The sequence below is a fragment of the Aulonocara stuartgranti genome (genome assembly GCF_965226115.1).
Source record: "Aulonocara stuartgranti genome assembly, chromosome: 14".
Taxonomy (NCBI): domain Eukaryota; kingdom Metazoa; phylum Chordata; class Actinopteri; order Cichliformes; family Cichlidae; genus Aulonocara; species Aulonocara stuartgranti.
The window spans coordinates 11,093,809-11,108,939 of NC_138950.1; the positions used below are offsets into that span (position 1 = coordinate 11,093,809).

The window sequence follows — 15,131 nt, forward strand, 5'->3', positions numbered from 1 at the left end:
CCCAAACCCCCCGTTGCTTGTTCTTAGCTGACAATAGTGGCACCAGATACGATCTTCTGCTGCTTTAGCCCATCTACTTCAAGGTTTGCTGTGCAATCACAAACCCTCTTCTGCACAATCACAAACCCTCTTCTGCACATCTTGCAGTGAATGGTTATTTCAGTTACTACTGCCTCCCTATCAGCTCCAAGCCATTGTCGTCTGACCTCATCAACAAGGCATTCTTGCCCAGAGAACTGCTGCTCTTTTTTTTCCAGACCATGCACAACTACACCAAATTCAAAGCGACTTAAATCATTTTTCTCCTGCATTCTGATGCTCAGGTTTATCTAAGCAACATGTTCATATGCCTAAATGCACTGGATGATAGCAGATATATGCATTAGCAAGCAGTTAACCTGGAGAGTATGTCCGATATTGGGAAAGTATGCTTTCTAAAATAGTGATAAACCCATAACTCTATTATTGTCTCATACTACTCAATCATGTTTTACATTTCTGATCAAATTTGTATGTCAACACTGACTGAGATAATGAGACTCAATACTACAGAAAGCTCAGAAAGCCCTGTTCCTCATAAGATAAATGTTACGTTTAAATGTCAATACAATGACACTTATGTCGCCTCTCTTGAAGAGATCTGCAATCTTTATGCATTTCCCACAACAATCCTGTCATGTCCAGTTCCCTCCAGAAAACGCACACATTCAAGTTGTCCATATGTTTTATTTTTTAATATACTCATATATAAATACATACATTTGCATATGTCATTCTTGATTTTGGCTTCAGCACAAACAAGCAAGCTGGTGGAGGCACAGAAAAGACAAAAAAACCTTGAGTGGGATATAAAGCAAGAAGTAATCCAGTGGATCAAATAATAAATGAGAGAACACAAACACATGTTAAGTCAAACCCTTGATGAAAACCAAAGAACTGGGTGAAGTGTCCCTGACAACACCTAATTTTGACTGCATCCATCTTATGCTTTAATAAATTACATAATAGGGTGCAGCTTTCATGTTGGTTCACAAAGAAATGATGCCAGCATTGAGCTGACATCATTTCTTTGTGAACATTTTTCATATTTCATCATTTCTTTCATACATGATGACACAGGCTGACTGACGTTTTTGTTCAACAGTAGAGCAAACAGGATTCAAATAATGTATCAGGGGGAAAAATAATTACTGAAAGATTAAGCAAATAAGTAATGCCGATTACATTAACACAATTACCAAGAATTCCATTCCATTCTGGGTGAATTTTTCCCAAAAACTCCAAGCTTTTATGGCCAGTTTTAAATCATTGTGAGGTTGCACAAGATATAGTCGGTCCACGAAAAGGCCAAGCTCATCATTACCACTATGCAGCCCAGCTAAAAGGCACAACGCTGCTTTTTGTACATGCGCTCAAGGGCACTGCTCATTCATATTGTTTTATTATCTAATACGTTTAAATGTTCAGCTTCAAACATTTGATGATATTAATACAACATATTCCCACAAGCTTTTGGTTAATATGTTATCCATTTGTTATGGACCATCATTGCAAAAGGAGCAGTCACCTTAGAGGGAGACTTTTTAATACAGCGAGGATCAGCATGGCAGGCCCACCACTGAAGGAATTCAACAGAATGTCATGCTGACCTCCACGGGTTATTTTGTCACTTGAGATTTTACTCAGTTCAATATGATTGCAGTTTATACAGTGAACAGTAAATACTATGCTTCTGCAGACAGTGTCAGCAGATCAGTAACAAAACTTTGATATCACTTTAACAGAAGAGGAAAAAAAAACAGAATATAAAAAGGAGTGATTTCTGCTGAATTCATCTCACAAGCAGAAAGTACAGTGGTGTTGAAAACAGCGGTAGAGTGTGAGAATGAGACTTTAAGGCAATATTGGTAAGCACCACACCAACATCTCAGAGTCAAATCTGGGTTAAGATATCCTGTTGTTCATCAGTTAGGTAAAGAAGGTCAGAAGACGTTTTTCACTTGTCCTGCATTTTTTCCAGAATTGGCACAATCATGTCAAATTTAGGCCTCTTTGCTGGATCTTCGTTCATGCATATCTTCATGAGCTTGCAAATGTGGGGAGAGATGCCAGGGGGGATAGTGGGCCTCAACCCCTCCAAAGAAACCTATAAACCAGAACATACAGACACCTTAAATCCATTAAACTAACAGGTAATAACTGTGAGGTCTGTCTGCAAGCTGCTGATATCCATTTGTTAATCTAATAAGCAACAGTGCTGCTAACCTTCATGCCTATCTCCATGTTGGACAGGTCAGCAAATGGCACTTCCCTGGTTACCAACTCCCACAACAGGATAGCAAAGCTCCACATGTCTGCTGACCGGCGGTTGATCTCTTCTGGCTTCTTCTGAAGGGCTGAGCAATGCCAAGAAAAATAAAGAAGGTTATAGAGTAACGTAACGACATGCCACATCCTCAGACTACTGTGGAGAAATGAAAAGTTATTGCAACGAGTGAGGCTGTTCCTTCCTTAGGATGTGCCTAATTTGATAACATCATGAATAGCTGATCAAAATCACCACCTTGTGTCACTTGCGGTGTATTGTCAATGAGTCTGCAGAACTCAGGTACAAAATATAGTAGTCAATGGTCTACTAATCTGCAGCAAATAACATCCAAAAAAAACCCTGCATTATAAAACAAAATTGAGGCAATTTCTGTTTCCATTCTTGCAAACTAGTGTCTGCCTGCAAACAGCAGCAGACAAGCAGAAATATATACAGTATAAAGTGGGGAATCCCAAGGAATGCATTTTGCACGACAGTTCAGTATTTATCTTAAAAAAAAAGCTTGAACAACATGGAGCTCTGTGGGCTTTTTGCCTGTGATCTAGCATCGTATAGTATATGTTGCTATGGAAACCAAATCTTGTAGATGAAGAGAAACTGAAGACATTTGAGCAGCCGATTTCACAAAGGAAGGTAGCAGGTTACAGATACAAAGCGCAGCACAAACCTAATGTCAGATTAAATACATTTACTTCAACAACAGTGTGTTGTGCCATCTGTTTAGTCTCACTGTAAGGTTAGTACATGTACATCAGCTTGGATTCCAGGCTAAAGTAAAATCTAACTAAACTAATGCCTCTGTAAGTGGCCATGTTTCTTTGAAGATTAAACAGCCTGTTTAAAACCAATTGCCAACCAGCCATTAAACCAAATTCCATAATCCTTTAGAAATTACTGAAATGTAAATATCATCATGTTGCAAAAGCAGTAGAAACATATTGTTGCAATTCTTCTACAAAATGATACAATAAGCAAACTTGCTAATATAAGGAAAATTCGAAGCAGTAGTGCATTTCTATTATTACATATTACAAACAATTCTTGAATATAAGGCATATTATTAAAATCTGTTACCATGCCAACTATGTGAATTTGTTTTAAACACAAGAAACACTCCCTTGCATATCACAGCATACATACATGTTGTTTCTATGTAACTGGTGGTGATAAATCCCCTTCATCCCATCCCCCACACGCTGTTTCTGTTTGCTTCTCTGTTGCAAATGTTCCCTGGTTATTTTCACATTTTGTAATCAGTTTACGTTTCGAGCTAACTTTGATTTCAATCTATCTCCTGGGGAAATCAGCTGCAAATTACATTTGGCTCAGAGACAGTCTAGAGTTTCCTGCATCCATCATTCAAGTGCAAGCTTGTGTGGCTTCAGCTGTCACTTTGGATCTGTGCTGTATGACTGATGCCTACCCTCAGGGGCTACCCATGCTGGCGAGTACATCCTGCCAGGACACTGGAAGGAAAACTTGACGTCTGCCATGCTGATCCTTGCCGTCATGTCCTCATCTATCTGTGAAAACGGAAAACAGAGTTGACTTAGACGCCTCAAAAAACTGTACCACACATCTCTTATTCATAGTTTTCTTCTTCTTACCATTACACTCTTGCTGTTGAGGTAATGGCGAGGGATCATGGGTTCAAGTGTGTGTAGGAACGCCATTCCATTAGCAATGTCAAGGGCAAACTTGACCGCCTGTGTCTGATCCACCACAAAATCTGACAGCATGATGAAGAACAAGTAATAACAGGTTTAAGCCATGTCTTTCACTACATTACTGGATGACAGTGAAATCACTACTGTAGAAAAAGTGATGACAACTTAATGACCAAAACAAATACTTAACTCCAATAAATCACAAATCCCTACAAATCACCCAAACTGGTCACAAGTATGGCCTGTGACCAGAGTAGAGGTACTCACTGGTGCCTTCATGCAGCACGTTGTAGAGGGAGCCATAAGGCATCCAGTGTGCGATGATGATGGGGTGAGGGGCGGGAGGAGACTGACATGCTCCCAACATGGGTAGGACATTCGGATGGGAAAATATCCTGGGATTCAGCCCAAGAGGGAAGGACAGGGGAGACAGACAGACAAAAACAGGCAAATCCACAAAGGATTTGACATAAAAAGTATGAGATGCACCTCCCCACGAAATAAAATTATACACAGAATTTGGCTCAAGACAGTGCAAACAGACAAATGAGTGACTGTGAAGGCAAAAAACGAAAAAGTCTGCAGAGAAAAGTCAGGATTATATAAGAACCTGAGTTTGGGATACTCCTCATTGAAGTCTCTGCCTTTCCTAGTGGTCCAGTCACGAACTTTTAGCAGTTTAATGGCAATTTCATTTCCCTGCCAGCGCCCTTGCCAGAGCTATAGAAGAGAAACAAAAAAAGTGAATCTTTAATTCATCATTAGCAGCTCTGCATTAACATTGAGCACAATGAAAAACAAGAAGAAATTACCTCTCCAGACTGGTTCTCGTTTACTTTATGGGCTAGAGAAAGCTGTCTGTAGTCAATGCCTGCCTGTTTATTCAATGTTCCATTGCCTAAAAACACAAGACAGAGACAACTCAGGACGCGAGTTAAAGCTCAGACAAAAAGCTCATTATTTATATGAAATCTGAAAAATCTGTGGAAATTTCAAAAGCCACATTAAGATTAATCTGGAGACTAGCACAGAACATTTTTCCATTTCATGCAGCACTCTGTGCAAAACTGTGGGTGGAAAGTGGTCAGCTAATAAATTGGTTTTTGGGTTGCTGGGACTCACGGGGACGGGTTCTGGTGGTGCCTTTCCAGAAACTGTCCTTGAAGGGAATTTTAGTCAAGTTCTGTCCCATTTTCTCAGCCTTTTCTGTATTGATAGTAAAATGAGAAAGTCAGTACAGAGCAACAAATCTGAAAGATGTATGACTGACGCTGACATTTTTTTTTAAAAACCAAACAGTCAAACCACAGGCATACCTCTGAGGAGTTCACGGAGGTGAGGTTTCCCTTTGTCCAATGGAGTTTCCCCATACTTGTTACAGATGCTCACTAGAGCTCCATTAGTCACAAGGTCCTGAGAAAAAACAAACGTTATCAACACTTTAAAAATACTTTAAAACACACAGGTTTTTAGCTTCATCGCCACCAGGAGGCACACTAACCTCAGCTACTTGGTCTTGTCCCCAGAAGCAAGCATAATGCAGTGGTGTGTTCCCGTGTTCATTGACGGCATTGGTGTCTGCTTTGCACTGGATCAGCTAAAAGAAGGAAAAACAACGGATTACATGCAGAGAAAGGCTGGTCAGATCTTGTTTAGGCTGTACACAGAGATGATCCCAATGCTGCCAAGAAAAATCATGCACGGTTGTTTTGCCTGTAGACACATACCAGAGGTATTGAGACGTGTCTAATATTAAACTCAGTAGCTGCTTTACAGCCATTTTAAAATCGACATCGTGGAGCAGAAGCCCGCCATTATATCAACAGGACTGTGTACAGGATAATACAAAATACCTTTCTTTCTTTTATGGACAAACATCAACAACTTACAGCAAATACACTTACTGCCACAATGTGTTTGCTGCACTTTGAAAACCCAGCTGTGTTTCCTATAAAGAAAAACACTGCAGGTTTAATATGCTGCATTGAAGTCCCTGCCGTTTGCTTTGCAGCTCCAATTTTGTCTGTGCATTTATATGTAGCAGTAAGCACATTTTATATTCATGCTTCAGTTTTGTCTGTTACAAAAGGTGCAAGTACAAGAACAGACAAGACATGTTTCAGCTGTTCAGATGATATCATTTTAGCTTTCACAATATCCTGTGCTAATGAACCAAACTTGCAGGGAGAGCATCATTTTGAAACTTGTATATTAAGATCTTGCATTTGCTCGCTCTCACTGCTCCGTCTCCAACCGATAACACAACCAATTTGTATAGAAAACCATTTTGATCCCCACTGCTCATTTCAAACTAACAACTGCAGGGATGATATTTTTGTTTTGTTCTTTTATATATAATCAGCTCATATAGAGAATAAGGCTTAAAGTTAGGTGCGTGACTGCTTTGCTACACAGATGTGCAGACACAGACAACTGTATCCAGAAGTTATCTGCTAGGCTTCACTTCTGCAAACTCTAGTCTGGTCCTCTTGACCATGTTTGTATTGCTGATACATAATGAGCCTGAAGTTTATGCTGGCTACAGTTCTAGTATTTAATAATCTGTTAATTACCACTCTTAAACAGACCTATAGACAGTATTAAACACAGATATTGCTTTTGAGTCAGAAAAAGAAAGCCAATGCCTTAAACCTGTAATCTATGTGAAAGCTGCCAGATGGCTTATGATCCTATAGAAGTCTGTGGGAAAATGGCTTTCTGTCTTCACCTCTGCAAACATTTTCCTGCTAAGTTTATGGTCTCAGTCACTCAGTTTGGGCCATACTGAATTTAAAAAAAAAATGAGTCTAATTTGGAAATCTCAGTCATATTATGTTTCAACATAGAGGATTATCTGTGGTATAAAACTGCACGCTCAACGGCAAATGACTTGTCAATCATGATTCATTAACCAATTAGCATGTAGTTTCAGTAGAGTCAGGTCTGCCCAGCCTCTGGGGTTTTTTTGCAACCAAGACAGCAACAACAGAAACAGTCAGCTCATGGCTTCAAAACAGGAAGCCAGAAACCAGTGGGTGATGAGGGCACAACAGTTGCATCCATCTTTTATACCACCTATTGTTACGTCCATTCAATCTATGAATGCAGCTTGCTCACCAAGCACTACTATCACTCCATACATAAAGAAAGCGGCAGTAGCCAGAAAGCCAAGGGTGAGTCCATAAACTAATGGGTGATGTCTGTCTTTTATACACAATCCATGACACGTTTATGATACATTTTATGTTATAGCCACAGTGGAATTCATCCAAGAGACTCTAGACAGAGTTACTGTGCTCCAGTGTTTACAAGAACTCTACCTTTCCCACAATGTCGCGATGTCCATGGCTGGCAGCCAGGTGCAGGGGTGTGTCGTCTCCCCGGTTCATGACATTAATGCGCGCTCCTCGCATGATGAGCATGTCCACTACATTGGAGCGACCCTCTCTGCAAGCCCAGTGGAGAGGGCTGAAGCCATGGTCATCTCTACAGGGGCAGAAGCAATACAAGCTGAGCATGTTTTTTTATACAAAAACCTGCTTAGCATAACCTGAGGGACAAAACATCAGCAATTTTCCACACAAACACCTCTGTGGTATAAATGGTAAAAACTACAGCTGTTTTGGGAAATGGGTTTTTGGTTTGACAAGAAAACTTCATAAAAAAAAAGAAAAACCCAGATCCTCAATGTAAAGATATACATGTTAAGTGAGATTACCAGTGCCTCCGTTCATGCTTAATTACCAGTGCAATGAGAAAACTGAGCTAAAAAATCTAATAAAATACATTTACACAACTGTTGCTTTAATGTAGATAACACAGCTCCAAAGCAATGCTATGAGTGAGTTCTATGAAAAAAATTGAATGATTAATCCTTCACAAAGCCTGAATTTACTGCAAAAATACTTATTATATTTGTTCCCAATAATCTGTTATGCCAGTGATGTGAAGCTGAGTTATGTATGCATGATAAGTTTATTCATTTTTACAGTCATTTTCTGCTTCTGTAAAAAAGGAAGCTCATGCGACTCAGTGACAAAAGCTAATAAGCCTCTGGCACTCATCATTCCTGTCTCGGTGACAGCAGCAATGCCACATGTCGCACAGTGGCCTCGATTATATGACAGACACACTGATGGAGTGTCTTCACTGTGAAACACAGTAACACAGAGATTAAGACACAGGAAGAGCGCAGTGACAGAGTCGATCACGAAAAAGACTGGACAAAAAAACAGCAGCGCTGAAGTCCTTAAAAGGCTCAGTGAGCCGCGAGTATGACTCTGTCTCATCACTCCACTCACTTCTACCAGATCATCTGGACTACTATGATGGATTTTACTTTCCATGAGCACAGTGCTCTTTTTAATATCTTTTTCACTTCTTCCAAAATTATAAGTAGACAGACAGCATAATAATAAGATCTGAGAACTGAGGGAGTATTATGATTCTGCAGGAATTTGAACCGTCTGCCCCAGCACTCAATGCACTGGCTTGTATTCACACAAAACAGCATCAAGAGTCCCACAGAGACCCTCAGTCCCACAACACACATCTAACTGTGTGACCTGCTGTGGATCAACTCAGAGAGTAATTTCCTCTCAGACCAAAAGGCCAAATCCTGAAAACTAATTAGCTTCAGTTTAGGAGAGAAAAACTACCCACACACTTTTCTAATCTGATTAGCTTTCAGTGCCAAGCAAGTCTGTTTGGGGGAGGAAGTGGAGCATCAAGGTTCATGTACATCTTCTGTAAAATCAAGAAATTACAAAATAAGCAAAATTGTGCTCTGTATGGGCTTAAATGTTCTGTTTAACAACAGCTGCCATGGATGGATTAGCTTTAAAACATATTACTCCTCATCTGTCCTGAGAGTTTTACATTTGAATTCTCTTACAAATCAAAAGCTTCTCCAATGATACAATGTGCTGCTTTTTTCAGTTTTATGTCACTGAACAACTTTGAGTTGTGGCTTTAAATAAGAAAAATAATAATAATTCCCTATAGCTTTTGACAGTGTGATTTTCTTTTAGAGTTTCCTGAGTTGATGCACAACTTGTTCAAATATGACTTGTGCAAAACATTTTAACAAAATAAAGATTTTAGATGAAGTTATTTCCCTTTATTTTTCAAGATATATCTTGAAAAATCTAAGTTCAGTTAACTCATTTTTATTCAAATATTTATATAAAGCAATTTTATTCTAAAAAAAAGTACACAATAATAGCTCAGGTCCACATATAAATGCTGAAAATGTACTGTGGTTACATCAAGTAAGCCTCAACACTGGTCTCTGTGTGTATTTTTGTTACAGGATGGATTTTCCCTTTAAGCTACCTTCATCCCACAAACCCATGAGGACTTGAGTGCCAGGGTTTCCTCTTGCTCACTCCCTCCTCACTGACTGCAGTAATTTATTTCAGGCACTTTCACCTGCCAGCAGAACTCATCCGGGCAGACTGAAGAGCCAGAGGAAGCGTCCCTGTCTGCACCTTGTATGTCTGCACTGACATCTCCACTGGCTCATATAACAAGCCTCGGCTAAAGAAAAACAAATCCACTGAAATATCTAAAAAGCAGCTACGGGAATAGTAAATTAGTGTTTTTACTCTTGAAAAACTCATTTTTCTAGTATTCATTTTATTCATTCAAATATCCAATGACAAGAAGGATCATTCTAAAATAAAAGGTACATAAACTACAGTAGAACTACCACAGCCAAATCACAGTGCATTTCTACCTAATACTTTATATTCTGATAGATGGGAAATTTTATCTCTTAGTGTTACAATTAACCTGATCATGTTAAATCCCTTTTGCAGTAGCTGCATACAAGAATAACAACCTGATACTAGCTACACTAAAAACAGCTAATCCGGGACTACAGCTACATATTTTTATTCAAATGTGCAGAGCATTTTCAAATTGATTGTTTAACATATCATACAATGTATTCTCTACCATTAAAAGTTAGAGAGGGGAATTTAAAAGAAAGTATAATTTATTGTTTCTTTACTCAATTAATTTGTGTTTGTTTTACTTCAGTTCAGACACATGGAGCAGAGCACAGACACAGTGAAAGTAAAGATCACATTACTTGAGTTAAAGCTTCTCTTCACTGCAGAATTGATCTTTAAATCCTCCTTCTCGTCCACAGTCCTGAATAAGCAAGCTCCATCACATCTTAAAGACCTCAGTCTCACATTGACCCAACAGAGCACTTTGCTCTCAGACTGCAGGTTTTGAGCCTTCAGCTATGAGGCTGCTCTTCTGCAGAACCAGCCTCCAGTTTGGGTTCAGGAGCCAGACATCATCTCTACTTTTAAAATTAAACTAAAAAAAAATCTGTTTTGATGAAGCTTACAGTTAAGGCTAGATCAGGTGCCTCTGAACACTCCCTTAATTATACTGCTATATGCTTGGGCTGCTGGAGGACGTTCCATGATGCACAGAGCGTTTCTTCTCCACAATCCTATTTTCCCTCCTGTTGAACTGACATACAGCTGTTTACTGTCATTAACTTCTTTCCACTCACTCCCACAGTCTGTTTTGTTCTTGGATTTCTATGCTCCTTTTTTCTTTTCGTCTTCCTGTTAACCTAACAACCAGTTGCAGCAGATGGCAGCCCCTCTTTTTTTAGATGGAAATAATAATAATAGTAATTATTATTATTATAATAATAACCCAATAACATAAGACCTGAATCAAACCTTATGATCTCTGTCAATGCTTAGCACTGCTTGGTCTGAATCCATTACTACCCATTTGAACAAGAATTTAGACCACTGTGTTTCCAATTACCCACCATCAATCAACCACAGCAGTCATACTGGTCAATGGAGCTCTATGTTAGAGGTAAAAAATGCTTGGACATGGTACAGATACCTTACTAGGAGTCAAACCAAAGAGCAAAACTAAATATTTTTATAGTACTATCACTTAATCTGTCAACGGTCTGACTTCAAGCTTTCCCAGAAGTTGAAGACACTATGGATTTAGGGAGAATAGGGAATAGGGAGAAAACACACATGTGAAAAAGTCTTTGCCTCCTTCCTGTTTTCCTAGTGTTTTTCATATTTGTCACACTTACATGTTTCAGATTATCAAACAAATTTTAATATTAGACACAGATAACCCAATTAAATACAAAATGCAGTTTTCAAATGATGATTTCATTGATTAAGGGAGCAAAGTTATTTAAACCTACCTGGTTCTGTGTGAAAAAGTAATTGCCCCTCTTGTTAAATCTTGAATTAGCTGTGATTAACCCCCTTTTTTTGGAGAGCTAAGCTTAAAAAAGGCGGTTCTGAAAAGACGAGGAGGTCAGATTTCCTCCACAGTACTGTGAAAGACTCATTACCAGTTATCGCAAAGTTATCGCAGTTGTTGATGCTCAGGCTGGCCCAACCAGTTATTAGGTTTACAGGGAATTTACTTTTTCACACAAGGCCATGTAGGTCTTTAATAATAAACACCTGCATTTTGTGTTAATAATAATGATCCACCAACCAGTAAAATGGTACTGTAAAAAATACTGAGAGACAACATCAGAACATAATGACCACATTACAAATATTTAGGAGAATATGTTTTAAACTTTGCAATTAGAGTCTTCTAAACTTGGCGGCAGCAGTAAGGGGAAATGAGTGGAGCTATCTAATACCACAGGGAGACATACAGGAAACATATCAGTAGAGAAGGGGGAAGGTGATGTGGGCTGCTATGGCTTAACTATGCATTCCTCTTTTGAAAAATTCACTATACAGCCCCACATACACAAAGATTTTCTGTCTGTCTTTTCAGCCCTGCCCACAATAATAAACTCCTCCCCTTAGCCCTCAGTTCTGGTAGGTGGTAAAAGCTTCCCTTGAGGCCCATGTGTTGCTCCTTGTAAGGAGATTCTGCATTCCACTACTACTGTTAATGTGGGAGTTACATCAGTGTAAACACATCGTCATTGTAGAGCATAGAAAATATCTCAGGGAGGGTTCTGTCAGGCAAGAGCACAGTAAGTTTACTAAAACACAGAAAAGGAAGGCTTGAGGCTCTGTAGTGTCTTATACACTGGAGGACACACATCAGCCGGAAAAGGGAACTAGACGTGTAATCAACTAATGGGCGAGTCGCATGCATGAATCCACACTGGCTCAATGCAATCAGATAGACTCACAAGAAGTGGAAAAAACAAAGCAAACAGGAAGCCAAAGAAAAGGAAAAAAATATAACTTTCTGAATAAAGTGTATGTATAGACAGACATATCTTGTTTGCATCTATTTTTAGAATACAGCTATATTTTCAAGTTATGATGTATATTCTCAAGTTCCTCTTTTATATTTAGAGCAAACACGTCCCAAATAAGAAAAAAAAAAGATGCTGACCAAATAGCAATTTTAACAACATTAAAATATTTCTTGAAACATCCCTGTGCCTCTGACGTTACCAGTTATCTTTTCTGTCAGTTAACAAATGTTTTCTTGGTTACAACCATGTCAAAAAAAAAGAGGACGACCACTAATCCAAAAAAAGCTCTTTCGTTTTCATAGTACTAGCAACATAATGAAAGCTTGACAACTATGTCATTTGCAAATGAATAACTGTCAGTAAAAAAAACCCTACCACAAGTCCACTAAAACAGAGAGAAATGGAGAAGGAAAGAGAACAGCTACCACTTACACAAGGAACATAATTAAATTGACTCATTTATTATTTCTTTGTTTGCTTTGAACACAAACACCGGTAGTCTAAATCTTAAACAGAGCTCTCTAAAAAGACAAGATTCGTGGGTGGCCATCCAGACTGGACTGCCAAGTTTTTCCCAATGTAGCCAGCTTAGGATAAAAACAGCAGCCCAGGACTCTTAATCTGGAACTATTAGACAGAAAATGCTGTGTACTAAATGTGTCATGTCAGAAGTAAAGTACAATATTTTCTGCATCCAAATCCATCCAAAACCAAGTTGTATCCAGAGCATGCAGAGCCTGATTTTGACTGCTGTGACTAACTATACCATCACAGCATGCTTCCTGTCCAACATCATGCTTTTGATTTACTGTGCTGGCATTCTAAACATAAACATGCGCACACAAGGAAATGGGTTCAACGGCAGTCCACAATCTCACAGGGGATTGAAAAGGCGGGCTTTCAGACTGCACCAGAGAAGAACTTTAAGAATAAAACATTTTAAATAAAACACAAGATCACATTTGAAATTTTGAGCCACGCTATTTGGAATCACAAATTCATGTTTTAGCAAGTCACAAGAAAGCAGGCACAGCTGCTTGGGGATATAAATGAAATTCTTAATTAGGATTCCAGTATCCAACTTTCATTTGAAATAATATGGACAGAAGTGACTGATAAATTCTGGCTATGAAAAAAACTGCAGCTCACCCTTGATTGAGATCATTCTCTGTGTTGTCCAGCCATAAACGAACTGCCACTGCATTGCCTTCCCGGCACTGAGTGAATATATCATCCATTTTGGCTGGTGTATTGTTTTTCTTCTAGGATGCACCCGTGGGAGCAGATGCAGAACTAAACTGGGACAGACAAGAGTTGCAACCCGATGGGTTCAGGCACGTCCTGGCCAGCATCAGTCCCTCATTTGGGACAGTATGAACCACAATCAGAGCAGCACCAACACGACCCTAAAGAAATTGATTTAAAGAAAAATGGTCACTCAGTTAAAATTATTTCTTAAAAAACAAAAACAAAAAAACAAAAACAAACAAACAAACTGCTGTACAAACCTAAAAAGGAGAAAGCCTACAGACAAGACAACCTAGTGTTGAGTAATCTCCAACTGAGTAATACAGGGTGGGTATCCCGTTTACAACACAGTGACTCACAAAATGTAGCTGTATGAAAAAATAGCCCTGGACACCATGGACACCAGAATAGATAAATATAATCATCCAGAGTCAAACTGAAGTCTGTATTCCTTTAATACACCGGCAACAGACTAATATATTATACTGATTATACTAATATATTGATAATAAATCAATCACTTCATGGCCCTATCAAGTTTACAGTCTGGATTTGCTGCTCTTCTTTGTAGAAAGAAAGTGGTTGATTTTTTATTATCTTCGTATTGGTTTTGCAGCTCTAATTGATTGTGAGACTGGTATTAGCCAATAAGTGGGACGGTATAATATGATAATACAATATTTTTTTTATTTTTTTTTCAGTATGGTCACAACCTAAGTTTCACGCGCCATTGATCCACGCAGTTTATACCATTTACACTCCCAACAATGTTGTCACTGCCTGACTAGCTGCTTTGCTATCCGGCTAACACAGTGAGGGGAAAGCTCACTTAAGTCAGCCGCCTAGTTCTTCTACTCGTGGCAGCACCACCGACTGCTTTTACTCCACCATATGGAAGATATATATCTTGGTTAGCTCCTCACTATAAACTTGCATCTTCTACGTCGTGAAATAAAATCCATTTGGGTCTGTGCTAACAAGCTAACTATCTATCCTGCCGCGGGGGCTGTCCGTGTTTCTCTCATTTAACGGTGACCGACTGAGGATTTCACTCGAACCATAATTTAATAGTTTAAACAGGTCAAATTAAAAAAAATTATTTACCTCCATGCCTTTAAACTTACCGGATATATTAGCTTGTTGCGGTGTATTGTAGCTGTACAGAGGAAAAGTTACAAGCCTTGCTGTGTTACCTTCAGCATTCAGAGAGCTGTGCGTCCACACCCGTACGTACGTGGAGGAAGAAGAGAGAGAGAGCCGCCTATAGGTTGCAAGGAGAATTGCAACGATTTCAAATTCACCCCCTGAGGTCATGATTTTTTTTCTTGAAATAATTACATTTTATGTGTACAAAAATCTAAAATACGAAGCTCAGCTCATGCCACCATGTCACTACATGTAGTCTATAACATGTTGCTCTGAGACCTAATGTTACACACTACAGACTCAGACAGCTGATGTCAGACCTCCAACTAGAGCATATATTGAATTAAAATCAAATTCAAATTTTATTTGTCACACACTTAAGGGAGCGGAAGCCCTTCCCAGACCTCAACAGTGGGAAGAGTCCATTGTTGGGATGGGAAAGGTCCATCATAATCTTCCTAGCTTTAGTCTTGCACCGCTTGGTTTAGATGAACAGCAGGTC

At 39.1% G+C, this 15,131-nt stretch overlaps 1 protein-coding gene across 2 annotated transcripts; it reads right to left on the bottom strand.

Moving 5' to 3' along the window:
* Nucleotides 1-706: 706 nt before the first annotated feature.
* Nucleotides 707-14,734, bottom strand: LOC309688105 (scaffold protein ILK). 2 transcript variants are annotated; one of them, XM_082503561.1, is made up of 13 exons: nt 14,608-14,734; nt 13,385-13,641; nt 7,317-7,482; nt 5,498-5,593; nt 5,313-5,409; nt 5,119-5,202; nt 4,809-4,894; nt 4,607-4,716; nt 4,264-4,391; nt 3,937-4,058; nt 3,753-3,852; nt 2,266-2,396; nt 707-2,146 (listed from the first exon to the last, which is right to left on the bottom strand). In XM_082503561.1, the coding sequence occupies exons 2-13, from the start codon at nt 13,471-13,473 to the stop codon at nt 1,997-1,999; spliced, it is 1,359 nt and encodes a 452-aa protein (XP_082359687.1). In that variant the 5' UTR covers nt 13,474-13,641; nt 14,608-14,734; the 3' UTR covers nt 707-1,996. The 2 variants fall into 2 exon arrangements, with proteins under 2 accessions (XP_082359687.1, XP_082359688.1); XM_082503562.1 differs by having other exon boundaries at nt 14,677-14,730.
* Nucleotides 14,735-15,131: the final 397 nt, after the last annotated feature.